The sequence below is a fragment of the Barbus barbus genome (genome assembly GCF_936440315.1).
Source record: "Barbus barbus genome assembly, chromosome: 43".
NCBI lineage: Eukaryota > Metazoa > Chordata > Actinopteri > Cypriniformes > Cyprinidae > Barbus > Barbus barbus.
Genome location: NC_136721.1, coordinates 23,461,969 through 23,489,464, shown reverse-complemented (window position 1 = coordinate 23,489,464; position 27,496 = coordinate 23,461,969). Strand labels below are relative to the sequence as shown.

General features: G+C 35.7%; 3 protein-coding genes across 4 annotated transcripts; 2 read left to right on the top strand and 1 right to left on the bottom strand.

The window, feature by feature from the left end:
- Positions 1-132: 132 nt before the first annotated feature.
- On the bottom strand, positions 133-5,233 carry LOC306862928 (alpha-N-acetyl-neuraminyl-2,3-beta-galactosyl-1,3-N-acetyl-galactosaminide alpha-2,6-sialyltransferase-like). Of its 2 annotated transcripts, none has more exons than XM_079406035.1 (6): positions 5,160-5,233; positions 4,257-4,328; positions 4,027-4,167; positions 2,446-2,855; positions 2,261-2,368; positions 133-1,403 (listed from the first exon to the last, which is right to left on the bottom strand). In XM_079406035.1, exons 2-6 carry the CDS (start codon positions 4,266-4,268, stop codon positions 1,199-1,201), a joined length of 876 nt encoding a protein of 291 aa, XP_079262161.1. In that variant the 5' UTR covers positions 4,269-4,328; positions 5,160-5,233; the 3' UTR covers positions 133-1,198. The 2 variants fall into 2 exon arrangements, with proteins under 2 accessions (XP_079262161.1, XP_079262162.1); XM_079406036.1 differs by having other exon boundaries at positions 5,066-5,163.
- Positions 5,234-5,782: 549 nt separating this feature from the next.
- Positions 5,783-16,242, top strand: LOC306862016 (mitoguardin 2). Its single transcript, XM_079404595.1, has 16 exons — positions 5,783-5,834; positions 6,776-7,038; positions 8,303-8,510; positions 9,521-9,636; positions 9,747-9,867; positions 10,854-10,984; positions 11,473-11,590; positions 11,673-11,779; positions 11,881-11,993; positions 12,557-12,629; positions 12,715-12,801; positions 13,445-13,543; positions 13,865-13,999; positions 14,304-14,357; positions 14,438-14,554; positions 15,183-16,242. The coding sequence occupies exons 2-16, from the start codon at positions 6,943-6,945 to the stop codon at positions 15,420-15,422; spliced, it is 1,815 nt and encodes a 604-aa protein (XP_079260721.1). The 5' UTR covers positions 5,783-5,834; positions 6,776-6,942; the 3' UTR covers positions 15,423-16,242.
- A 3,157-nt stretch (positions 16,243-19,399) lies between these two features.
- LOC306862318 (dolichyldiphosphatase 1-like) lies at positions 19,400-27,048 on the top strand. Its single transcript, XM_079405068.1, has 8 exons — positions 19,400-19,497; positions 21,436-21,536; positions 21,646-21,730; positions 22,987-23,083; positions 23,553-23,651; positions 23,747-23,875; positions 23,972-24,061; positions 25,012-27,048. The coding sequence occupies exons 1-8, from the start codon at positions 19,422-19,424 to the stop codon at positions 25,046-25,048; spliced, it is 714 nt and encodes a 237-aa protein (XP_079261194.1). The 5' UTR covers positions 19,400-19,421; the 3' UTR covers positions 25,049-27,048.
- The last annotated feature ends 448 nt before the right edge of the window (positions 27,049-27,496 follow it).

Genomic DNA, 27,496 nt, shown 5'->3' with positions numbered 1-27,496 from the left:
AATTGATTGCTTCTGTTGTCCTCATTTGTAAGTCGCTTTAGATAAAAGCGTCTGCTAAATGACTAAATAATAATAATATTAAATTGACAAAAAGGCCTAAATAAATAAGGCAATACAAACCACATACACATTAAATTACAATACTGCTTAGTTTATTATCTGCCAATTTAAATTTCAGATAGACAGCAAGACGGGCCTAAGGAATATTTAAAAAACAAACAAACAAAAACACATAACTGAAAATAAGACAATATAAAAAAAAACATTATACTGAATATCATCGTAAGATATTAATCCATAATGTGACCTCATTATATATGAATTTACAAATGTAGTTACATTATCTCGGGTTAATATATGAAAAAGATAAACATTTTAAGGCAACACATGCATGCGATATTGAAAATAACAGAATTTGGCTCTGTCTGCAGTTACATTTTCTACCTTGGAATAAATACACAAATAAATGTTTATAATCATAAAAGCACAGTACCCTTTCTGTCACCCTTACAGAAAACCTTGGGTTAGGTGGCGAATTATAAAATTCTCTATAAACACACACATAAAATAAGAAAATAAAAAGTGCAATCTAAGCAAAATGTAAAAAGAAAGTTTTCTTGGAAATATGGACACAATTTTGTCGATGAGAATATGAAATGCTTAAAAAACATTTTGATCAGAAGTATTAGAAAATCACAGTGTTAATAATAAAAACATAGTTATCTCTGATTTCTGTTAACTAAGCTTGAGTTTACAGCAGACTATAGTGGTTAAAGCAGATCAGCGTGTAGTAAATGATCATCGCTATGAACACACAGTGAAACACTCGTTTCACTCGACCGATTATTTAGGTTTGATATAAGTATTATGTGACGTAAATATACTGTAATGTCATTTGAGCTCTGAATTCAGATCCTCTCATGCAGACGAGTTCAGTATTTCAGTGGCTGACCATGGAAAGTGCTAGTAAACCAGAGATCAGATTAACACATTAAAAAACAAACAGTCACATTTTTATCAGTAATACAATAATGCTAAATTCTGTATAAGACAGAAGGAATAAAACTGTACCGAACAAACGAAGGCAAAGCAGCATGATTCAAACACCAAACTGACGGCTGAATGTACACAGTAAAAGCACCGCAGTGGTTTTTCATAAACTGACACACAACCTACAGCTTCACACAGAGTCTTGAAACTAGTCGTGCTGATGTTCCTGCTGTGACCAGGGTGGGTAAACCAAGCGTAGTTTCCCCTGAGACGCCCAGCGGCTGTAAATGAGCTTCTCTGTGATGAAGCGATGGCCGCCCCTCTTGGCGTGTTCGTGAGCGCGGTACATGCGGCACTCATCCAGACGCGACGGCTCGTAGTAGTGGTATGGCACAAACGAGTGGTTGGCGTTACTACAATCAAAACACAGAAGTTAGGCAGCATGCAAAAATGCATAAACGCTTAGATATACTGTATACACACAGTCCATAAATATACACTGTCTAAATCAAGCTCACAGATGTTAAATTCATAACAAAATATACATAATGATATGCATAAATATTATATTAATAAATTAATTTTCACTTCAAAATATGAATCTGTCAATTACATGATATATTGAGTAAACATAATACAAGCAACAATAGTAAATTATTTTCTGCACACGTGAGGACATTTGTGACAGAACATACATTATCAATTATTGTAATTAAATTATTAATTTTAAACATGTCTATACATACATTCTACAGTCTAATGCTTTCCTATAAATGTGAGAAGGTTTGTGACAAAACATACATAATTATATTAATTTATTAATTATTTTAATTTAAAATAATTGTGTATATTTATACACAGATATACACAAAAACTTCAATTTAATATTCACTTCTACATATGAATCATAAATATGTACGTGTAAACAAATGTATTTAAAGAAAATCCATTAGTCCATTAATTCTGTAAATAGTTTTTTGTATATGTGAGGAAGATTGAGACAAAATATACACAATTATAAAAAAAAATATATAATAAATATATATATATCCCAATAAAATTAATATTCACTACAAAATATGAATCTATTGATTATATAATATAGCGAGCTATAAATAGAAGTGTAAATTCAGACCATTAATTCTGTAAATTTTTTCTGTGCAGATGAGACGCAATTCTATATATCTATATATACAATCTCAGATCCATAATTAGTGGCAAAGCAAAAATGACTGAATTTCTTAAACTTAACTCAAACAACTGAACTTACCTGCAGTAAGAGCCATCAATCATTCCATAAACCTGAACACTGTCACACACCTCCAGAGCTAAAATCATCGTAAAAAACCCTGTACTGAGAAACGCTCCTGATTTCATCCTGCCAGAAATAGAGCGATACATTTACTACATTTACTTTTATACATAATAAAGATGATAGAATAGAGGAAGACTAACCTGTTTTTGCCCGTCTCATTTTGAAAGACGCTGTCGCAGTACTGGACCTTTTCTCTGGTGACGGTGTAGATATGTGATTGTGGATACTTCCTGGCCAGCATCACTAGTGCATTGAAGATTTTCCCCTTTCCATCCTCCCTCATGTTTTTCTCAGGTCCCCAAATGACGTATCTAGTTTCTGCTTCTCTCCCGAAGAAATAGCCCTGCTGGCGTATCAAGTGTGGCACGCTGGTGTGAGACACCACACGCAGACTGGTCCTGTTCCCCACATCAGCCTCGTACCCAACGGTGGGCGCCGCGTTCATCCGGATCACACAGTCCTGTCCGTCGATCTCCTGACCCTGTCCGCTGCCCAGCATCTGCCCGGAACTGGACACTACGGCACAGTGGCCGCAGCGGAAGTCCAGGAACTAAAAACACATGATATATCAGAGATGCAAACAGGGAAGGGGGAAAAAAAACACTGCACAGATCGGAGGCATGCTCCACACGGAAATTATTTTTAAGATATTTGCTTTATGTGTTCATTTTTCACAAAAAAAAAAAAAAAAAATGGCAACATTTTACAAAAATCAAGATTGAATATATTTGGTCAAAATCGCACGTTATAAAAGATGAAGTGCTATGCAGGCTATTGAAGACAATATTGGCTGATATACGTCTGACCTCTGTAATTGTAAACAAAGGTTTCTGTACCAAATATTAAGTTCTATTGTATCAAATACTTATTTCATGCAATAAAATGGAAGTTAATTATTTAAAAATCATACAATGTGATTTTCTGGATTTTTTTTTATATTCTGTCTCTCACAGTTGAGGTGTACCTACCATGAAAATGACAGATCTCTCCATTCTTTGTAAGTGGTAAAACTTGAAAAATCGGCAGTGTATCAAATACTTATTTGCCCCACTGTACATAAAATACTACCCTTTTTAGACAGTTTTTGAAGTGAAGAGTAAAGAAAATGCTATGTAAAACTTATTGAAACAACAGTTCTTTATTTACGCTTGTAAGATCACAAGTACCCATGCAAGACCCCTCCTCATAAAAACACTTTCTCATTGGAACTAATCAAATCTCATAGGTGACCTATTTTGATCTCAAAAAAGTGAGCTGTCACTGAAAGGTGAGTTTGCATCTATGATGTAGGCATACATTTTAAAGGAATAGTTCACCCAAACATTAATCTGCTGAAAATTTACTTTCCCTCAGGCCATCCAAGATGTAGATGAGTAGATAAGATTTGGAGAAATGTAGCATTGCATCACTTGCTCAACAATGGATCCTCTGCAGTGAATGGGTGCCGTCAGAATGAGAGTCCAAACTAAAGGAAAAAGCTGCATGTTTGTAAGAAACTAATCCATAACTGTTGCTTCCACCTAAAATACAAGTCCTCTATCAATAGTTTTTATCAGCTGTTTGGACTCTCATTCTGACGGCACCCATTCACTGCAGAGCATCCATAGGTGAGCAAGTGATGCAATGTTACATTTCTCCAAATCTGATGAAGAAACAAACTTCTGGGTGGACTGTTCCTTTAAAACTTTTACAAAAAGGGTCAAGTGTGGAATGCAACTTACATATGAAGCTGAGTGAGTCTTGGGATAAACCCTCACATAACTACGCAGACCTGTTTTCATGGCAAGTCCAGACCTTATCACATGATTGTACCACAGCAACAGACAAACAGAGAGGAGGAGGAGGCAGATCCAGGGAAACCTCTGAGGGATGAAGAATGTCAGAGAGGTTCATTCAGAGTCAACAGTTTTTGACACATTTCCAGTCATTTTATAAAATTTGAAAGCAATACCAGGGATTTCATGTCCTATTGAGGCTGAAGCTCCAACCCAGGCGCTCAACTGGGGAGGAAACCCTAATTTTCCTGAGAAAATATGAAAAATCATGTTACTTCCTCAAACAAGCACTCAATGCACACACACGTGTGAATGTATACAGTATGTGTATATACAATGTGTGTTCAGTGAGTGCTGTGTCTACACACACACCCACACCCACACACACACTTCCACACACACACCCACCCACACACACACACCCACACCAACACACCCACACACACCCATCCACACCCACTTCCACACACACACCCCCACACACACACACACACCCACACCAACACACCCACACACACCCATCCACACACACCCACACCAACACACCCACACACACCCATCCACACACACACACCCACACCAACACACCCACACACACCCACTTCCACACACACACCCACACACACCCATCCACACACACACACACCCACACCAACACACCCACACACACCCACTTCCACACACACACCCCCACACACACACATACACTTCCACACACACACCCACCCACACACACACACACCCACACAACACACCCACACACGCCCATCCACACCCACTTCCACACACACACACCCACACACTTCCACACACACACACCCACCCACACCCACACCCACTTCCACACACACCCACACCAACACACACACACCCACACGTGACTTTTGACTACAGTTATAAACCTGCTGACAAACTTTTATCGCAGCGGAACGACAATAAACACATCAGTATACAACCCATTACATAATATTTTATGTGCCTTAACTGTAATGGCATTTAAGTATATGGAGAGCACAAAGCAAAACCAAAACCAAAACAATAGATAACAACATAATTAGCTGTAAGATTAGCTTTCTTACATTTTCCTCGACACGCTGATATTTACGTTCCGATGGGAAAACCCTGCTGTGACTTTAGTTCCGCCTCTCAGTGTGATGCCGGAGGAATAACAACAACAACAACAACAATTACTTAAATTGTATATCACTTGGAAAATATGGGAATACATTTTGGACTACGTAGAAAAAAGTAAGGAAAAACAAGTATTTAATTATTTAAACGAGATATTAACAAATGACTCAGGGCCCAACTAAACATCACAGATTTTAGAAGAATAAAACAAAACAAAATAAATCGTTATCATACTTTACCGTCGTCATATTTATATTTTATCATGATAACCGTTAAAATGCTATATTGCTACTGGAAAATTAATTTTAATTTGTATTAGTTACATTTTTGATGACTGTGGAACACTTTGTCAATGTATATTGCTCGTAATATTATTCATATTTTCAAAACTGTATTATTATTATTATTAAAATGTACTCGGTGCAGTCAGATATCAGTTTATGGAGGAGCAAGAGTCGCGACTGTTGCGTCCATCCTCCTCTTCCCCGATTGGTTCCCGCTGAACAATCTAAAGCTGTTATAGGCTTTTCGCGCTGTCACTCAAAACTCTGCCCCGCCCACCAGGAAATCACAGGTTAGTGTGTGCAGTGCGGAATGAAAATGTCCTTCCAAACCAGGAGAGAGTGAGTTTGGGCTGCTTTTCACTCTTTCACTTTTAATGTTGCGTTTGAAGCTGCTATGAAGTGTCTGAATTTAGCTCCGACTTTATGCATATATGACTGTATATGGTCTTAAAAGAGCCTGGTGTTTGTGTGTTGAGCTAAGCTAATGTGCTGCTGGTGTCATGGACACAGAGATCAATGAGTATAAACTCAGTGAGAATAACTAAATCAACAGATAATAATGATAGGAATTACTTTAAAACAAACAAAATCTGCTCGTTCACAATCTATGTGATTTAGTAGCTTCTGATATTGATTTATGATGTATGTTATAGTTGCAGGAATCGATAAACTGATTTCTCAAGAAACCCTTTCCTCTAGCAGCTGATGATTATGATTCATGTAATTATGTCTTGAACTGCTGTAAGATTGTAAGATGACAGATGAAGGGATGTGGAATACTTTAATATTTATATATATAGATATTTATATAATATGTAATTATTAATAATTGTGTTTTAATTTTATAGTAATGGGAGTGATTTTACATACAATAATGAGAATTTTGAGGGGAAGTGAGCTTAATATGATTATTTATTTTAATATAGATAATTCAAAAACACTTTGAAATAGACATTTCATCATCCAAAATGTCATTTTTTGCCTTCCTTTTATGTTTGTCTCTGTGTGTGTCTGTTTATCTATTTATAATCTGTATTATACGATGTCAAAGTGATTATAATAATAAAAAAATAAAACAATGATCAGCTATTTATAGCTCAATTTAAGTTTTTATTGTTGTATGTAAATGCCAGAATATGAGGTGTCTAACTAAATGTCTTCTCTAAATTGCCAGTATTGACTCATGCTTTGCATATGGTGTCTATCAGTCTGTTTATATAAGCAAAGCATCTAATCTCAAACACAAGAACAAGATGAACCGTGTTTTCATCGTCTCCAAGGCAACAGCAATGAAGAGCTCGGGAACGCTGTGGCGTGGAATTGAAAGCTGTGTTTGTGGATGAGTCCTGCTGATCTGCAGAACTGAACTCCTGCTCCAGCTGTTCCAGGATCTGTCTGGAGCCACTCGGATGTGAAAGCATCTGCAGGAGGAAGGGGCGGAGCTGAGATGTCAATCAGAAGCGCTGAGGGCGTGTCCATCATGCAGGCCTTAGCCATGACCGTGGCTGAGATACCGGTGTTCTTGTATTCCACCTTTGGACAGGTACACAGCACAACACCCCTCTGTATATCTGATCACACGCCTCACAGCTGCTCCTTACACACAACAAGCTCTCTTCTTACTCTGCAGCTAGACACACATGTAGAAAAATGCTGATACGGCACAGGTCTTTGACTTTATATTGTGTGTTAGCTGTCATAAAAGCTAAGGTATAACACTATTGATACCTCTCGTAACACCCTAGCATCAACAATGCTTTCCTCAACAAAAAAAAGAATAAATATCTATTTATCTCTATCATTTTTATTTGTAACAATTACACTTATCTATGAATATTTTAATGCTTTTTTATATTTATATTTTTAGCTTTCAATTTTAGTTTTAGAAATTTTACTACTTAAACTAAACTATTTCAGTAAATTACCAGTCTTCATTTAATATTAATATTTTATATTATTTATGCTTTGTTTTAATTACCTTTTTTTTTTTTTTTTACTAGTTTTAGTTTACAATAATGACAGGTTTTAATGTTTTTACAATTTGTGATCATTTTATTCCAGCTACTTTGAGTCAGTGTGTGAGATTTTATATTTTTTATTGTCCATAATGTTATATTGTAATATTAAAATATTATAATTTTAAATTATAATTGTAGAAATATGAAGTCATATTAAATACAATACCTTGAGTGAATGTGCAAGTATTTCATTTTTTTCAATGTCTACGATTTTATATTGTAATATAAAATATTAGATTAAATTATAATAAAAACATGCAAAAATAACAAAATTATAATTTTAATTTTTGTGACTATTTTCATGAAATTAATCAAGTTACTTTGTGCAAGAATAAAAAAAAATGTATGTCATTATTTTGAATAAGCAACTTAATCTTTTCATTTTAAAGTAATATTTTTTTAAATAATATTTTAAATATGTTATTTATATTTCTATTTAGATTTTCAATTATTTTTATTTATCAGTGTTAGTTTTAGTAATTTTAGTCCTGCAACTTAAACTTTATTTTTTATTTTTTTTGCTTTATTTCAATTATTTTTATTTCAAAATTTTTTTTGTGGTTTTAGTTTAACATGTTTCTACAATAAATATTTATTTTTACAATTATACTTGCAGCTATTCTGTGCATTTATTCTTATTTCATTCCCTTTCCCCTATAAAGTGTTGTTTTTTAAATAATAAATGCATAGTGAAAACAGCTAATAAATGATTCCTGTTTTCTTCTCTCCTTTTCTTTTTTTCCCGTTCTGACATCCCTCATTTCTCCGTCACATCTGTTTTTCTCTCAGTCTATATTCTCTCAGATGAAGTTGAGCCCTAGTCTGAAGAAGGTGCTGTTCGCCACGGCTCTGGGCAGCGTTGCTCTGGCACTGACCGCGCATCAGTTAAAGAGACGGGGCAGGAAGAGGAAGCAGACAGTTAGTAAAGAAGCACAGAAACCTGTGGGCATCCCAGAGCAGCTGCTCCGCACCAGCCGGCCAACCTCGCTCAAGAGAGGTGAGCAGATTCACGTGTTTTGCTTTTAAAGATACCGTGTTATACAATTTTGTCGTATTTTAATTTTTTATTTAATTGTAAAAAATATATATATATTAATATAAATAATATATGTTAACATTAGTTAACTCCATTAGTTAACATGAACTAAGATGGAATTAAGAATGAACTAAGATTGATTAACCTTAATTAATGTTAATTTCAGCATTTACTAAAGCATTATTAAAATCACAAGTTGTGTTTGTTAACGTTAGTTAATGCACTGTGAATTAACATGAACTAACAATGAGCGACTGTATTTTTATTAACTAACATTAACAAAGATTAATAAATGCCTACTGTAATAAATGTGCTGCTCATTGTTTGTTCATGTTACTTAATTCATTAACTAATGTTAATAAATGACATCTTATTGTAAAGGGTTACCATATGTGTGTGTTTTAAATCATATAAAAAATTAATCACAATTAATCGCATCCAGAATAGTTTTTGTTTACATTATATATTATATTTATTATGTATATATAAATACACACACATACAGTATATATTTTGAAAATATTTACACGTTTATGCATTTATATATTCATATACTTATATTTTATATTATATATGTAATATATAAACATAACATATTTTTCTTAAGTATATACATGCATGTCTGTCTATTTATATATACATAATAAATATACACAGAATACACACATTTTATGTAAACAAACTTTTATTTTGGATGCGATTTAATAGTTTGACAGCACTAATAAAAATAGAATTTTAGTCAAGGTTTCTTGCATCAAAAACCATTGTAAATTAGATTTTGTGACCCTTTTTTTTTTTATTAATCAGGCCCTACATTAGGTTTTTTTTTGGACAATTTTCATGAAATTATTCAGGCTACTTTAAGTGAGTGCATGAGTATTTAAATAATTTTATAACATGAAATTATAATTTTATAGATACGAGATTTAATTTATACAGTTCTATTAATTTGTTCATTTGTGTGTTTCCAGGTCCGGTTCCAGGGCGTCAGATGATGAGTCCCAGCACCCGCAGTAATGACACTCTCAGCGGCGTCTCGTCTCTCGCACAGAGCAAACACTCGAGCTCTTCACACAGCATCGCCTCGGTGCGTGAATCTCACAGATACACACACCGTCTGCCTATTTATTTATCAACAAACACCTATCAAAAGGCCTAACCGTACGTTTTTAACCATTTTGTTTGGATCCGCCTCAGATGCGAGTTCCCTCCTCTCCCAACCAATCAGTGAACACTGGGATGCCGTGGGAGGCGGAGCCAGTGGCAGAGGAGCCGGGAGTCGGAGAGGATGCCAATGCTGAGAACCTCTATCTCATGGGTAATGTAGTTTACTATTTCTTCCATACAGCATACTTTTTCACATGCTGCACTACCATTTAAATGTTTGGGGTCGGTACAAATGTATTTTTTTGAAAGAAATTAATACTTTTATTCAGCAAGGACTGCAGGTCCGAAACTCTGGAACAGTCTACCTCTTCAAATCAGATTAGCCCCCTTCTATTTCTGCTTTTAAGTCTGCTCTAAAGACATATCTCTTCTCTCTAGCTTTCAATACCCCTTGATCATTGATTCAATTCTTGTTTTGTTAGTGCCGTGTTTTAAGTTTGATAGTGTTGTTTTATCCATTTCTGTGTCATTCTATTCTGTACAGCACTTTGGTCAACTTTTGGTTGTTTTTAAATGTGCTTTACAAATAAATATTGTATTAAATTGATCAAAAGTGATATCAAAGACAATTATAATCTTTTAAAAGATTTTTCTCTCATAAATGCTGCTCTTTTGGCAGCACAACTGTTTTCAACATTGCTAATAATCAGATGTTTCTCGAGCAGAATGATTTCTGAAGGATCCTGTGATACTGAAGACTGGAGTAAAGATGCTGAAAATTCAGCTCTGATCACAGCAATAAATTACATTTTACAATAGATTCAAACAGAACTTTTTTTTTCTTAAATTGTAATAATATTTAATATTTTTAGCAATATACTGTATTTTTGATTCAAGCTTTGGTGAGCATAAGAGACTTATTAATCATAAAAACAAATTATGTATTTTAAAATGTAATTGTAATTTTTATATATTAAAATCAATTTAAATATTAAAATAATAATGTATAAACAATGATATATTAAAACACATTTTAAAATATTACATTTACATTTAAACATTCAATTTAAATGTACAATTTTAAATTGACCGTATACAGCACAGAATGCAATAAGTAGTCTTTTCTGAATATAGCCTCCATAAGTGCAGAAATGTGTGCAGCTGATGTTGGTCTTCTTTCGTCTCTTCCTCCTGCAGGGATGGAGCTGTTTGAGGAAGCCCTGCGCAAGTGGGAACTGGCTTTAAACATCAGACACAGAGCTCATTCCTGTGCATCTGGGTCAGACAGTCTACCCCCGCAAGGATCAGAACTCTTGGAGCGCCATTCGGTAAATATCTGTCATTCATAAGCATCAGAAGAATGGCAGGAGCTGCTATATGTGACCCTGGAGCACAGGTATATTTGTAGCAATAGCCAAAAATACATTGTATGAATCAAAATGATTGATTTTTCCTTTATGCCAAAAATCATTAGGATATTAAGTAAAGATCATGTTTCATGAAGATATTTTGTAAATTTCTTACCCGTAAATATATCAAAACTTAATTTTTGATTAGTAATATGCATTGCTAAGAGCTTCATTTGAACAACTTTAAAGGCGATTTTCTCAATATTTAGATTTTTTTGCACCCTCAGATTCCAAATTTTCAAATAGTTGTACCAAATATTGTCCGATCCTAACAAACCATACATCAACGGAAAGCTTATTTATTCAGGTTTCAGATGATGTATAAATCTCAAATTAAAAACATTGACCCTTATGACTGGTTTGGTGGTCCAGGGTCACAAATAAAAGCACATCATTTGATTTTTCAGCCGGAGCTTCGCGGTCATGAGTTTGCAGAGAAGCTTGAGTCTCTGCTGCACCGAGCCTATCACCTACAGGAAGACTTCGGCAGCACCATACCGCCCGACAGCCTCCTCGCTGACCTGGGTGAGACACGCAGTCACGCACAAACACATGCTGATGTCACCTGTGTGTTTTCAGCTTCCTAAATCAATCCCTCTGTGTGCAGAGAGTGAAGCAACCCTGATCCTGCCCACACTAGGGAGTTCCCATCCCATCCAAGACGACGATGCCATGACGGTCACTTCAGACGACTCATTTTTCTCTGCTGCTGAGGTCAGGACACACACACACACACTCTCTCTCTCTCTCTCTTAAGGGTGTTGTGTGTTTTCTCGTGCATGTGTATGATGTCACTTCCCTCTTTGTCTCTATAGTTGTTTGAGACCTTCTCTCTAGAGGACACGTATCACTCGCTGAAGCCAGCAGCTCTGTATGAAGAAGCCCTGACTTTGGTGAACGATGGAAGCGTGGCTTGCAGATCACTGAGGTATAGCATGCTACACATCTAAATAAATGCTGCACACTACATACTGCTACCAATACCACTTTTTCTTTTTCTTTTTTTTTTACGTATATTTTACACCATTAATAATAAAACATAAACACATAATAAAACACATTTGATAGGGCTGTGTTATTGTGTCAGTAAATGAAAGAAAAATTTTAAAGGTTTATTAATTCAATTGATTTGATAACATTTTTAATTATTAAAATATAAAATATGGAATCAGGAAAATTAAGACAGAAAAATAAAACCGATTTAATGGGGCTCATATTATTAAAGCATTAATAAATGATTAAATTGGTAAAGTTTTTATAGGACCTTAAATATCCTAAACCGTATACATTACAAACGAATTTCCTAGACCTTATACTCCACTCCATTAGCACTGATTCTAAAATGAGACGGGACCCAGTGTACTACTGCACATACAGTACAGATGTTCTCCTCACACATTCTCCTCTGGGACTGGAGGATTTCCGTTGTAGCTCAGGGAGCAAGGACTGAAGGGAAAACACACTCTGTGTCGTTTTGTGCCTCTGTTACAGAACCGAACTTCTGGAGTGCTACAGCGATCAGGACTTCCTTGCCAAACTGCACTGTGTTCGCCAGGCCTTCCAGGTCAGCACACTCTCACACACGATTACACACACACACACGGAACGGGGCTGTTGGTGAGATCTGTGTGTGTTTGTTGTATCTGTAGGTGCTGCTGCTGGATGAAACACACAGGACGTTCTTCATGGATACAGGGAAGCAGATGATATTGGGACTCCTGGCCAAAGCCAACAAGGTGCTTCAAAAATGAATGGAATAATTAAAATGTTTGTTTTTGAAAGCTCACCAAGGCATCATTTATTGATCACAAAATACAGTAATATTGTGAAATATTATTACAATGTAATATACCTGTTTTCTATGTGAATATATTGTAAAAAGTAATTTATTCCTGTGATGCGCAGCTGTATTTTCAGCATCATTGCTCCAGTCTTCAGTGTCACATGATCCTTCAGAAATCATTCTAATATGCTGATTTACTGCTCAAGAAACATTTCTGATTATTATCAATGTTGAAAGCATTGTGCTGCTAAATATTTTGTGGAAATCCAGCTTTGCCATCAAAGGAATAAATTAAATTTTAAAGTATATTAAAAAAGAAAACTTAATTTTAATTGTAAGAATATTTCACAATATTACTGTTACTTTTCTTCCATCAAATAAATTCAGCATTGGTGAGCAGAAGAAACTATTAAGTATTAAAAAAAAATATTATTTCAAACTTTTGAATTTCTTTAACATTTTTTTCATAATACCACATGCATTGACAAATTGTGCACAGTATGACTATAAACGGTCATTTCTAAAGTAAAAACAGTCATTTTATTTTACTTATTATCTATTTTCGTGTGTGTGTGTGTGTGTGTGTGAATATTTAGAGTCCGAAGGCGTTTCTGGAGAGTTATGAAGACATGCTGCAGTACACACAGAGAGAAGAGACGTGGCCCGTCACCAAGATGGAGCTGGAAGGACGAGGGGTTTGTCCTGTTTCTCTGTCTGTCATTCCATCCATTTCCATTGGATAAATCATATTCTGTGTTACAGTCTGATTGCAAGCTGGCATTCTTGACCGTTCCACTGTTGTTATTGTTCACTAAAACGTACTTAGTTTAAATAAAATAAAATATAAATATTAGATGAAAAATGTAAATTTTGAAGTGAAATAAGTTTGTTGAAGTGCAAAAATTCTGCTAATTTAAAATATTAATACTTCAATAATATATAAATAACACTGATTGTTCTTGACTTCCTGGCTCGCTATTTGGCCTTCAAGAGTCTGACCTTTGACTTTGCTCTAGGTGGTCTGCATGAACTTCTTTGACATTGTGCTGGACTTTATCCTCATGGATGCGTTTGAAGATCTAGAAGGTCCTCCGACTTCAGTGGTGGCGGTTCTGAGGAACCGATGGCTCTCAGACAGTTTCAAAGAAACGGTACACAAATATTAATGCTTAGAACATGTTGGATCTACACATTCCATTTAGAACCAAAAAGGAGAATAAAATCATTTCTTAAGCGACACAAGAATTTTATTCTCAATTTGTTTAGGAAAATCTGAAGAACCCTTAAAAGTCAACACTGCTTCTTTATAAGAAGGGGTTATTTACTCAAATTAAAAAGCAATGATGAACCTTTATTTTAAAGATCATTTTTAAATTATATTTTTCTTATTGTCCGTCTTGATCTGTCTCTGTAGTTCTTATTTTCTGTTTCTGTGTCTCTCTTTATTTGTATAAGGCACTGGCTACAGCCTGTTGGTCTGTGCTAAAAGCCAAAAGGAGATTGTTAATGGTGAGTGTGAAAAACAAAACACATCTCTCAAACCATGTCTAGAATCAGATCACACAGCTTGTTTTGTGTTTGTTGCTCAGGTTCCCGATGGTTTTATTGCCCATTTCTATGCCATCTCTGAACACGTGAGTCCAGTTTTGGCTTTCGGGTTTCTGGGCCCCCGACAGCACCTCAGCGAGGTGTGCACCGTATTCAAGGTAAGACGCTCCCAGTGTTCTCCACACTCCTCCGTCATACCTGAGCTAACCCTCCCGGTAATCCAGAAACACCTGTAATCCAGATCAGAACATAATCTGATGCTAATCTGATCTCTGTGACACACTGATGCCTGCGATCAGAACGTGAACCCTGTCGGAGAATAGATACAAGGTTTCTGCAGAACCTAAAAAGATTCACACAACCATAAATTAAGGTCTAAAAAGGTGTTCAATTGGAGCAGAAAATCTTAAATGTATAAAGTCTTCAGTGTCCCATGATCCTTCAGAAATCATTCTAATATGCTGATTTGCTGCTCAAGAAACAATTCTCATTATTTTCAATGTTGAAAACAGTTGTGCTACTTCATATTTTTGTGAAAACTGTGGTACATTTTATTTTTGGGGATTTGAAAGCATTTTGTAACGTAATAAAGGTCTTTACTCTCACTTTTGATCAATTTAATGCATGCTTGCCTGACTTCATACATCCACTAAAAATCACCAGTTGATACAAACACACTGAGACTCACAAGTGATATCGAAATCTTATCCAAGTAAAGGTTTATCTTTCATTATCATAATCAAAACAACCCGGAATTAATATCACGTTCTCCTTTGATCTCCACAGCAACAGATTGTTCAGTATCTGAAGGATATGTTTGATCATGATAAGGTGCGTTTCACGTCCGTCCCGTCTCTGGCTGAAGACATCCTCAGTCTGTCCCACAGACGGGCGGACATCCTGGTGGGCTACCTGGGCATCGACCGTCTACCTGAGACCAATGGAGCTTTACCCAAGAGCCCCTGCCAAGCCAACAGCGGGCATCCGGACGCCAGCGGAGAGCAGGACGGAGGTGCACAACACTAATCTAGACCTGTTCGTTTTGAAAGAGACATCTGGTCTCATTAGCTATTTGTCATCATCGACCAACGATTAGTTTAAAAGACATTGAAAAGATTGATTATTTAGACAGATAAACCACTACTGACTCATCTGAGGTCAACCGAGGCCTTTTCTTGATCTGCTTCTGCAAATTTGCCACCGAATATCCATCGCTGCTATTTAGACACCTTCATTTAAAAAAACCCTGATGCTTTGGAAACACTTTCTTTCTGAAGAACCCATCATGACCTAGAGGAACTGAATACAACTGTCTTTTAGCCAAACTTGCAGCCTGGTTTTGAGTTGCAGCTCTTCTGAATCAACCAATGCCTCTTACGCCGAAACGCTAGGTTTTGTTTGTTTTATGGGTTGGCTGCAGATTTTTGAGTGTGATTGTGTGTCGTTGAGCTTTTATGCATGTGCGAATGGCCAAGTAAAGTCTTGCACTGAATCTTGGGTAGCACTGAACACAGTGAAGAGAGAAAAGCGAGATAGATTTGTGAGATTTAGTGGAAGTCTCTCAGCACATTTTAGCAGTTTGAGAGCGTTTCGATGAGAGACTCGCACAGGAAGTGCATCATTCAAGAGTAAAACAGGATGTAGTGGTCCGGATCACATTAGCTGAGCTCACTTGTGTCCTTTGAGAGCTGCTGCAGCCCTTGTGGTTTGCTTTATTAGTTGCATTTGTTCCCACCCTCACAGTGTTCATCAGAGCGATATTTAATAGTCTCTTGGTGTGTTTTATTTTCTGGCATCATACTTTGTTCATGATTTATACACCTTGTTTTTGATCTCCATCAATATTCAGGACTAAAATTTCAGATTATCTACTATTCTATTATATATATATTATGCATTATAAATTCAGTACAGCAGTGGTATCGAGTCAAACAGGTCACAATTGTAGAGTAATTGTAGAGCATATATACGCTATAACTTGTTATTTCAGTCCTTTATCAGCAACATCTGTGCCATTGTGGTCATTTCGTCACCAATGTGATTTTTGAAAACAAACAAAAACATGCATTATTCCTTTACACTTGAAGACTATGGGGAAAATGACCTCCGATTCAGTTCAAGTGGATTTTTTGTTCTATAAAATATTATAATTAATATAGTATACATTTTTTTTCTATGACAATGGATGCTGTTGATAGTGTTTAAATTGTATTCATCCCATGAGAAAAATTTCAAACAAGCAACTAAACGGCATCTTGCAGGTCTTTTGATTGGTCAAACGTAGTCATGAACTTTACCTGCAAAAACATATTAGCAAGCAAAATGAGCTAATAAATGCACTAATCGTTTTAGAAAATAAGGCAAATTCTGGTCATTTTAAACTGAATATGTATGAAATGCCTAAAACAATCCTGAAAACTGCCGAGCCTTTACGAAACTTGACCATGTACCTTAACTGTGCACAGGAGGGATTGTGAAATGAGGTATTAGGATTGTTATAGTGTTTCTTTCCTCCTCAAATTGACTATTTAAAACTGGTTCCGCCAGTGTTGGGTGTCTTGCACTTTATTTGTTAAAAGAAAAATATGCAGATTTCTCTTTGAAATTGTTAAATTGCTAATTAAAGTTGTTTAATTAGCTTATTTGTAGTGCATTTGATTTTTTTTCTGTTTCATCAAATGCTATTTTTTTGGGCAGATGTGTAATTTATGTAAAACTGAAATGAAAATGTATTGAAAATAGCAAGCTGCAAATGTGAATGGTTGAGGTTTTTTTCTCATTTAAAAAGGTGGAAAAGACATTGGTTATAACTGACAGTTATAAGGATGATATACTTGAGGGATCATGAGTGTTTGGTTGTGCCTCTGTTAATATCAATATATTCTTTTTGCCTTTATTAAATGTGCTTCGAATAGACAAGTGCGCACACACTATTAGATCTACTATTAATCATAACTCAAAAACTATATGCACCTACTTGGATGCAAAGATATAATAACTTATAGTGATAACTTGCCAAACGCCTGTTTATTAATGTTAATTGGATAACCAAGATTGTGCACCTCAAATTTCATCATCATAAATGCGTTTTTTCCAATTTAATTTTTTTTTCAGTGTTCAAATGTGAACTTATGCATGCTTGCATTAGTGCAACAAGACCAGGCTGAAGGTATAAGTGGAGAAGGTAAATATTTGATTAATTTCATATCATTCCAATGATTAAATTTCCCAACACGCTGTTTATTCTGCACGAGTTTGGATGAAGGCGTCATGTAATAATGTTTTGACGTGTGCTGCTATCCCTACTCTTCTTAGTTGTTAAAGCTCTGAAACAATCACTCATTGTGTCCGTGTCCCATTTTTGAATCACATTGGTCCATCTGAAGATTATTGATATTTGATGTGATTATTAAAGATTCACCAGTGTGCTAAAAGAGTTACTGACTGGCTCTGATGGTTTAATATTAACTTATGGTACAGGTCCTGGTAGATGTGCCATTTCTCATGTAATAACTGATTCAAAGCAAAGCACCAAATTGAAGACAAATGTAGATCTGAATGGAATTGTATGGGATGTTTTCATTGAAAATGTTTTAGCTGGAATTGAGTGTCTAACGATGGCCAAAGAAGATGAATCGTGTGGTGCAAAGCAAATTAAGTCTTTTTTATCTTTGAAATATTTACTTGTTTGTGTGTATTTGTGTTCCTCACTTGCCTTTGTGTTTTTTTTTTTCTTGAATGTTCTTACAAGTGAATGTTGTTTCAATTATTGTATTAGTTTATTATTGAAAACTGTATTGCCTTCCTTTGTCAACATAAAGTCTTTATTTCTATGTCTTTAAAACGTGTCATTATTATAATTTACATATCAAATTTCTCAGGAACAATGGCCTTTTGACTTTTGACCCAAAGCATTTTAAACCTAGGCATTTTCTAGGTACGTTTAATTCAGTCTCTATGGCTTAAAGGGTTAAAGGACCCTCACACAGTTTCTTTGAAGCTAAATGGATTTAAAGCAAACTTAACATTTTAATTAACTGTAATAGACTCATAGACTGTATTGCTATTTGCAATACATGGACTACAACTTTTGTCCAATTCGAAAGTAGTTGTTTTTACAGCTATAGTTGTATAATTTAGCAGCTTAATTAGCAAATTCAAATTTGTACATCATGACATAAAATAAAATTGTCTTCAAGTAATGAACCACAGACCTTATTTACCTTTATTTTAAAAACCCACTGGCTTTTTAACAATGGCTTGAACAAATAAGATATATTTCCAGGTTTAAAAAAAAAAAGTGAAAAAAATTTACTCAGGCTTTACATATATGTGACTCTGGACCACAAAACCATAGGCCTAAGGGTCAATTTATAATTTTTTAAAGATTTATAAATCTAAAAGCTGAATAAATGAGCTTTCCATTGTTAGGAACGGACAATATTTGGCCGAGATACAACTATTTGAACATCTGGAATCTGAGGGGGCAAAAAAATCTAAATATTGACAAAATCACCTTTAAATTTGTCCAAATTAAGTTCTTAGCAATGCATATTACTAATCAAAAATTACAAAATATCTTTTTATGCTTAATATCCTAATGATTTTTGGCATAAAAGAAAAATCGATCATTTCAATCGAAGGCACTTTTTTTTTTTTTTACTGAATTTTTTAATTGTAATAGCTTTATAAAAAGCATGTAATGGACCAGAGTGAGTGTGTGGCGCTGGTTGCCTTCACATAGCTGATATCAATTGAAGAGGATCTCCCCATTCACTTAATTTTTCTTCTTTCATTTGAATAAATCCAATTTTCATATGTCCAGCCAAACGTTCTCTGATTGGTCCATCCCCTAAGCCACACGCCTCTGATTGGCCGACTGTTCCCGTGCAGATTTTTTTCATTTAAGAATGCGCTTGGTGAATGGCCACGCGTTTTAGCAGCGTCCGGCGAATCTGATTGGTCGAACGCGTCGGGGCGTTTTATTTTTATTGGTCGACGACCGATGCCCGGTGTCCGGGTAAGATGGCGTCGGAAGAGCAATGCTCGGCACCACCTCGATGGCGGTCGATATCCTTAACCCACGTAGAGTATCCGGCTGGTAAGAGCATTTGTAATTCGTTGTTTTCCCCTCAAAGCCGTTCATATCATCATACGACGCTTTATTCGCGCCGCGGGTGAATGGACACGGCCAGGGCTGGGGTGCCAAATACTGCGCATGCGCGATGGTCCTGTACGCTCTCTGGCTGTTACCCTCAATTTCTCAGAATATTCACGGTTTATTGTTAAAACATTAATCTAATTGAAGGTTAAATCGATAATCTCATGAGCAATACTAGCACTACATGCATGTGAATGCGTCTAATACACGCACACGAGCCCCAACAGCTCCTGTAAGGTTCAGGCAAGACTCGTGGCTCTGGTGGGTTAATCCAGTTCAATCCCGGTTGCATCACACCCTTTCTGGGTCCTGTTGTTCTTGAGGGTCTCCCTGGATTTGGAAGTATATAAACTGACCCCAAAACCCTGGAACATGTCAAAGCAAGTCTAAAATATACTGCGCTAATGGCAAACACACAGCCGATTGTGGGATATGAAGAAAACCAAGAACATCTTCCGTGTTTAACCTAATGTCACATTAGTTGGTTGTGTTTGCATATTAAATTGTCGTGCATGAGTTGGCAAAACATGCCAGTATAAGTATGCACGAGATAAAGCAAGCCTGTATGTGCAGTTTGGCTAATGCAATATTGGTTTGACATGCAATCAACCTTTATATATGCATATGTGAAATATGGCTCTCTATTGGTTGTGAAATGGCCCACTTTTAGTGCTTTATGCTCAGGGGAAGGAAGGTTTTAAATACAATCCGAGACCGTTCTTCTGGAATTCTCTGCTATTCATGTTAGTTTAGTACTAATTCCTGCACTTTCTCTGATCATTGTCCATTTCCTCATGATTTGAATTGAAGCTGTTTTGCAATTTACAGGACTCGATATTTTGTGTGCTTAGTTATGCCTTTTCCACTATTTAAGGAAAGGTTTTTCTCTTTATTTATACCGCTTTAAAATCACAGCGTTGACGAGACTACTAAGTGTGGGTTTACTAATTATGCAAAACAATAATGCAACGATGCATTAAACAATTTTGTAATAATGCAAAACATTATTACAAAAAATTAATTTTATTTATATATTTTTATTTTTTATTTTAAAGTGCCTTTTAACAATTTTGGATCGGCAAGATTTGTTTTTTTTTAACGAAATCTAATTTTTGTATTTATTTATCTGGATTTTTTATAATGCTTTATTTAAAATGTTGGAAAACAAAACAAAAAAAAGTTCCATAATGACTGTATTGTGACGTACATCCGAGTGTAATGGATTATCAAAATAGAACAAATGTAGGACGGAATTTATTTCTATGCAGCGGTTGATTGGATGTTGAGATGTGGGCGTGGCCCTGAAAAGTGGATGCAGATGAAAGTGAACTTGTGGGGGAGGAGTTTAATCAGACTAAATGATTGGATGAGTCCTGCTTGCATCGTTTTCACCAGAAGTTCCAGCGATCAAACTTTAATGAAACATTATGATGTAAAAATATATATATATATATATACACCTACGCATGGATGAATTGTTCACAACATAATCTATAACATGCATTATAATAGAAATAGATGGGATGAATCTTTCACGCCAACTTTATTAGTGCTTCCACTATTTTAATGCATAATTCAGAGTTTATTAAGGAAGTGAACTGCTCTGAGTCGAATGTTGTTAGTAATTAAAGTAATTGTGGCATGGCATGAATGCACAATTTAATTCAATTGAGTAGCATCCATTTATCATGTTGTCTCAGAAATAAACATTTTAATCCAAGTTTGTGTAAATATGTCTGACTTTTGGCAGTTTGGTTTAATAAGTCAGTTGCATACCGCAGAGTAGCTGTTTTGAACGGAGCCCTAGTTTGTTTTGACAGGCTCTGCGTGCAAAGAAGGACTCTAAATTGCTAAATGTTACGCTTTTTGTTTGTCCAGGTGAGCTGACGGGGCAGGTATTGGCCTGCACGAGCCTGTTGCCCATCGCGATCCTCGTCGGGTTCGTCACTCTGATCGTCTTTAAGCGAGAGCTACATACGGTGAGTCACATGACGTCACAATCCAGCAGGGTATAGGATCAAATCCCAAACTGCATACTACCTTGTTCTCATTACGCTCTTCATCCCTTGCGTGCGTTCTCTCTCTCAGATCTCTTTTTTTGGGGGGTTGATCATGAACGAGGGGTTAAACTGGCTGCTCAAACACATTCTACAGGAGCCTCGGCCGTGTGGAGGTGAGTAACGTCATCGGCGTGTTGTTTGTTTAAACAAACTTTCATACAGAACTACATCATTATAGGAGAATCGAAGTTTATGTAGACTGCCGTGTGAGTTTTTCCGCCACAAAACGCATGTAAAAACAAAACAAACTATGCTTTATTGATTTACATGTCGGCCAGACGGTCTGAGTAGGCGGTTCTTGGCCAGAATAGTCTGCAAAACTGGACCAGACTTTATGCCAATAGACACAATACTGGCAATGCAAGACCGTGCTCAAAAAACACAATGGGTAGTTCATGAACTAACCCTGGGGCTTGACATGCAGCTTGTCATGTTACCAGCCCAGATTGTTAACCTTTATGCTGCAGCACTATTCAGTGAGATCAGCCGCATCCAGTCGACCTAGTTCGTATCTTCTGGCAGTCTGATAACAAAAAGCACCTGCAATCTGTTAAAAACAACTAACGGAAAATAACATACTTAGTACATGTTCAGTTCAAAGGACACATTCAAACACATTGTTAATTTAGCTCAGCGATATTAATACAATCTAGGTTACAGTTGTGACTGCAACAGGATCAGTTATATACTATTATATTTCTTGCTAATATTTTGAATTTTAGTTAAAGTTTTAGATACTTTTATTAAATTTTATTTATTAGTTTTAGTACTTCAAGTTGAACTAAACGAAAATTAAAAATGCTGCCTTGGCAACTACATATGGTGTGAAAACAATTGCAAGTAAATTTCACAAGCAAGAAATGACTAGTAATACTTTGATTTAAATGTGTAATTTTAAAGTGTATATAAATATTTATTTTTTGTAAATTTCACTTGAATAATCATTTACAACTTTGAAAAATAATTTTAAAATATTTTTTTAATAACATAACTGAACAGGTTTTTTTTTAAGTAATGAGAATTATTATTTAATGGGTTTACTTTAACTTAATAATGATAATTCTGGACCGTGACTGAGTTTCTTGTAGCGCTATTCTGATCTTGAAGTGCAGAGAGCTTTTTACGTCTAACTCTCAGTAAAATGAGCGCTTCTCATCCCCACTAACTGACACACACACACACACACACACACACACGGTTGGTTTTTATGCTTTCTGGGGACGCTCCATAGTCGTAATGGTTTTGTACTGTACAAATCGTACATCTACCCATCACGCAAAAATTTTGAAAGAACATGACTAGTTGACAACGTTGTGCACATCTCTGCTATTTTGTGAATTTACATAATAGTGTCGTGTCTCATTAACAGGTCACACCTCAGTCACAACGGAGTACGGGATGCCTTCCAGTCACTCTCAGTTCATCTGGTTTTTTGTTGTATACTTTTTTCTTTTTCTTTATTTAAGGTAAGACTTTCTCTTTTTTCATTGATAACATTTTACTAAAGTTAAAAAGAACAGAATTGACAAGAAAAGGAGAACTTCTCGCTGCTCTTAGTTGTGTTTTAATACTATTTACTTGGAAAAACTACTAGGAAAACATAACTTTATTTACATTAATATATTTGTACATTGCCATTCAAAAGTTTGGGATCAGAAAGAAGCCTCTTCTGCTCCCCAAGGCTGCATTTATTTGATCAAAAATAAAGTAAAAACGGCAAAATTATATATATATATAGTCTCCAGTGTCACACGATCCTTTAGAAATCAGTCTAATATGCTTATTTGCCTGCTCGAGAAACATTTCTGATTAGTATCAGTGTTGAAAACAGTTGCGCTGCTTCATATTTTTATGGAAATTGATTCAGGATTCTTTGATGAATAGAATATATAATATATTTGAATCTAAATGATTGATTTTTGTCTTTTTCTCCAGAATGCATCAGACGAACAATGCCAGGTGTGTTGAACTGTTATGGCGGCATATACTGTCCATCATTCTACTGACCGTGGCTCTCTCCGTTTCATACAGCAGGTAACGAGTGTTTTTTTGTTTGTTTTTTTTCCCTTTAAGTACAGTTGTTGAGTCTTACTGTGTTTCTGATGCATTGCTCATGTTTGTCCTCATAGAGTCTACCTCCTGTACCACACCTGGAGTCAGGTGATTTATGGGGGTGTGGCCGGGATGGTGATGGGAGTGGTTTGGTTTTTTATCACCCAAGAGGTGTTAACGCCACTCTTTCCCAAGATAGCAGCCTGGTAATGATGCAAGCACATGCACAGATGTTCATTTACAAAGTCACTTACACATGCAGAGCTATATTTTAATTATCTGTGTTTCTCTTTTCGTCTCAGGCCAATCTCAGAGTTTTTTCTGGTGAGAGATACAAGTCTCATTCCCAACATCCTGTGGTTTGAATACACCGTAACCAGATCAGAAGCCAGGTAAACTCACCTAGAGCATCCACTGCTAAAAATCAGGCCGAGGGTGTTTCACATGAGTCTTCTGGGCTATTTTTATAGTCATTTTATGTTACTTTTATGTCCTTTTTGTCACTCAACAGCCCTAGTACACATTCATTTTCATTGCATTTAAAGTTACATTTTACGCATTTGCCAGACTCTTTTATCCAAAGCCTTGTTCATTGCATTCAAGGCACATACTTTATCAGTTGCTTTCTCTGGCAAGCGACCCCATGACCTTAGCATTGCTCTACTGTTTGAGCTACAGGACAGCAGATAGTTCTGGCACTTTCCAAAAAGGGTACAAAATAAGACTTGAAAAACTTAAAAATAAAAGCTATTAACATAGCCTAAACGTAGCCTAAAACCTAAAATAAACCTAAAAGTTCTAAACTAAAAATCATAAATACAAAAAAATAAATATATATATTCATTAAAAAATAATAAAATAAAAGATGCCTGCCTCATTTAGCCTAAATATCTAAAAGAACTAAATATTATGTTAGCTTGTTTGATTTTCATTTATTTTGTATGACGTTTGCAGTTCTTGCAACTAATTTGGGATATGTCTATAAACAAAAGCTATAAAAAAAAAAAAAAACTTTATTAGCAGGCCTGACTGGTTGAGCTTGTTGAATGCAGTTAGCATGACAATGTGTGTAAAAAATGAAAAGTTTGAATGAGATGAGAGACTATGACGGGAAGACTACTCATTCCATAATGATGTCACTTCCTGTGTGTTACAATTTGTTCCATATTTTTAGTGGGAAAATCTTGCAGTGACAGGTTTGCATTGAAATGAAATTTTGGTATTTAAAAATAAGTATAGGTGACGTTAGATTATAGTTGAACTTGTTTATTGGCTTATCCTAGTGAAAAGTGCCTTCTAAACTTTTGACTTACATTTTTTCTTTTGTCGTCGTCTTATACAGAAACAGACAACGAAAGCTGGGAACGAAGCTTCAGTGATTCTCCAGTGAAAACTGACCGAAAGGACCGCACACACGCACGCGCACACACACAAACACAAACACACTGGAGTTTCATAGTCTGGACTGTTCTGGTTGATGTGAACGCACAGAACAGTGTACTTGTGGACCAAAGGAGCGAGTTCGTATCGCAGACGTGACCGTTATCACATGACCCAACCGTTCGCACGACAACATGGCCTTCTCTCCCCCCCCCCCCCCCGTCCTTAGGCTGCCCCTGCGCTCCTAATGCATGCGGACCGTGCAAGAGACGAAAACTATTTAATGACAAATGTAATATACTTTATTCATTACCATTCACAGGGAAGATCTTAACAGCGGCGTAAAGGGGGGAAGAGGTGGAAGTGAATGACAGTTTTACGACGTGACAAACTTATCAGCATGGCATTACTTTTATTTAAACAATGCGTTAAAGGACCAGGGACAGGAATGCTGGGTAATAAACACAGGAGAGGAGGAGGAGGGGAGGAATGCAGACACAAATGCAGCACGGGTGAGGGTGGGGGGATGAAAATTGCTTTTGCTCGTTTGTATATCTTAAGAAATAAATACTCATTGCAAAATTTGTCCAGGTCACATTTCACGCCAAATTAATAAAGAAATGCAAGCCTATTTTTAGGGCATTTTTATTTGCATTTGTGATTAATTTCATGAGGGGTAAGAATATTTTCTTTTCAAGTTCTCATTAACGTCATGTGTCCAGACATTTTGCCTTTTGGCAAAATAAATATTTATTTTTCAATTTTGAGGTGAACACATGGAAGCAGATTTAAAAAAAACTTTTTTTTTTTTTTTTTTATCACAATTGACATTTTTTCCTAAGAATTGCAAGTTTACATCTCACAGTTTAGACTTTTTTTGTACAAATGATTAAATCCTGAGTTTATACCTTGCAATTCTGCCATTTTTATTTTGACACTTGAAATGTTAGAGTCCTGACTTTGTTTTAAGAATTGCAAGTTTATATCTCACAATTCAACAAGTTTACATCAAACAGTTCTCCCTCTTTTCTTGCATCTGACTTTTTCTTGCAATTCTGAGTTTTGCAAGAAAATTCCTGTTTTATTCTGTGGCGGAAACGGGCTTCTGTAGAAACGTGACCCTGGCATGTTCTTGACAGGTTATTCGCCTTAGATTCCTGTTAAAACATGTAATGTAAACTAAAATGATTTGACTTCTAAACAAATCATCTTAACACTATTTTTTCCTTTTGTTAAAGTTTGTCCACCGACAGGCTGTTTCCCCCAAGCAGAATTTTTGCATTTGAATATCATGAGCATAAAGGCATTGCAGAACATGGTGTTACAACTAGATTTATTTATCTCAAGTGGTGCTGGGAACAAAATTAGGTCATGGGAACAAATATAGTGCCTGTTTTTAGAATGATGTACTTTTGTTTCAACCCCATTTGCATTATGTTGTGTTAGACTATTCTGATAACACATTTTACAGATTTATTGGGCTTTAAGTTAGCTGATGGCTCCACTGCACAATGTTTGTTTCCATGTGCACATGACATGCACAAATAATTAAAACATCATTGCTTTTTTATTAATACCAATAAACATCTCAAAGGATGCGGTTCTGACGGGACAGGAAAAATAATGCTCAGCTTTTTATATTAATGTTTATTGTATTTCTTTTTTATATATATATTTCTGACCCATTTGATGTGGGTTTTCACACCTGACCTTGCTGTTCTGGTTTTCCCATAATACCACTTTTGAGTATTTAAGGACGCCTTTGCTACTGCTACAACATGATCACATGACAAATGGAAATACGAAAAGGACTAAAAAAATAATCAGAACCCAAACCTCAGGTGAACTATAGCATGTACCGAGGCCTGTTCTTTTAGGATGATGTAGAAACTGTCTGTGACGGGTGTTTATATAAAGGGAAGGGAGGTTATTACATAACTCGAAGATAATCATGTGTAATTCATATCAGGCTGAATAAAAAACTAAATATGTTTATGTATGACTGTTGCACTTATTTGTGTCCGTCTGAGCAGATGTGGATGTTACTATTATTTCTCTATTTTGTTATTTCACCATTTATTTACTAAATCTATGTACTGTATTTTATCAACACTATACACTAACATTAATGCTTGAATATTAAAGTACAAACGCTTTCATTTAATTAACAGTTATATTCATTTTAATAGTGCTTTTTGGAGAAAATCTTAAATCAATGTAATATAATTCAAAGCTATTATTTCAACCTAAGCTAAAATCAAATCATATTCAGAACTATGTTTTAACTTTGTTAAATGATACTTGTCAATAATTCAAATTTACACAAGTTTTGTCAGATTATAAACTCCATAAACAACTACTCGAACAATTACTGTATAATTATCTTCCTCCTGCGCGTTATTGCGCAGCTTTAACCACGTGTCTTCCTCAAGCCCTTTATATTTCGC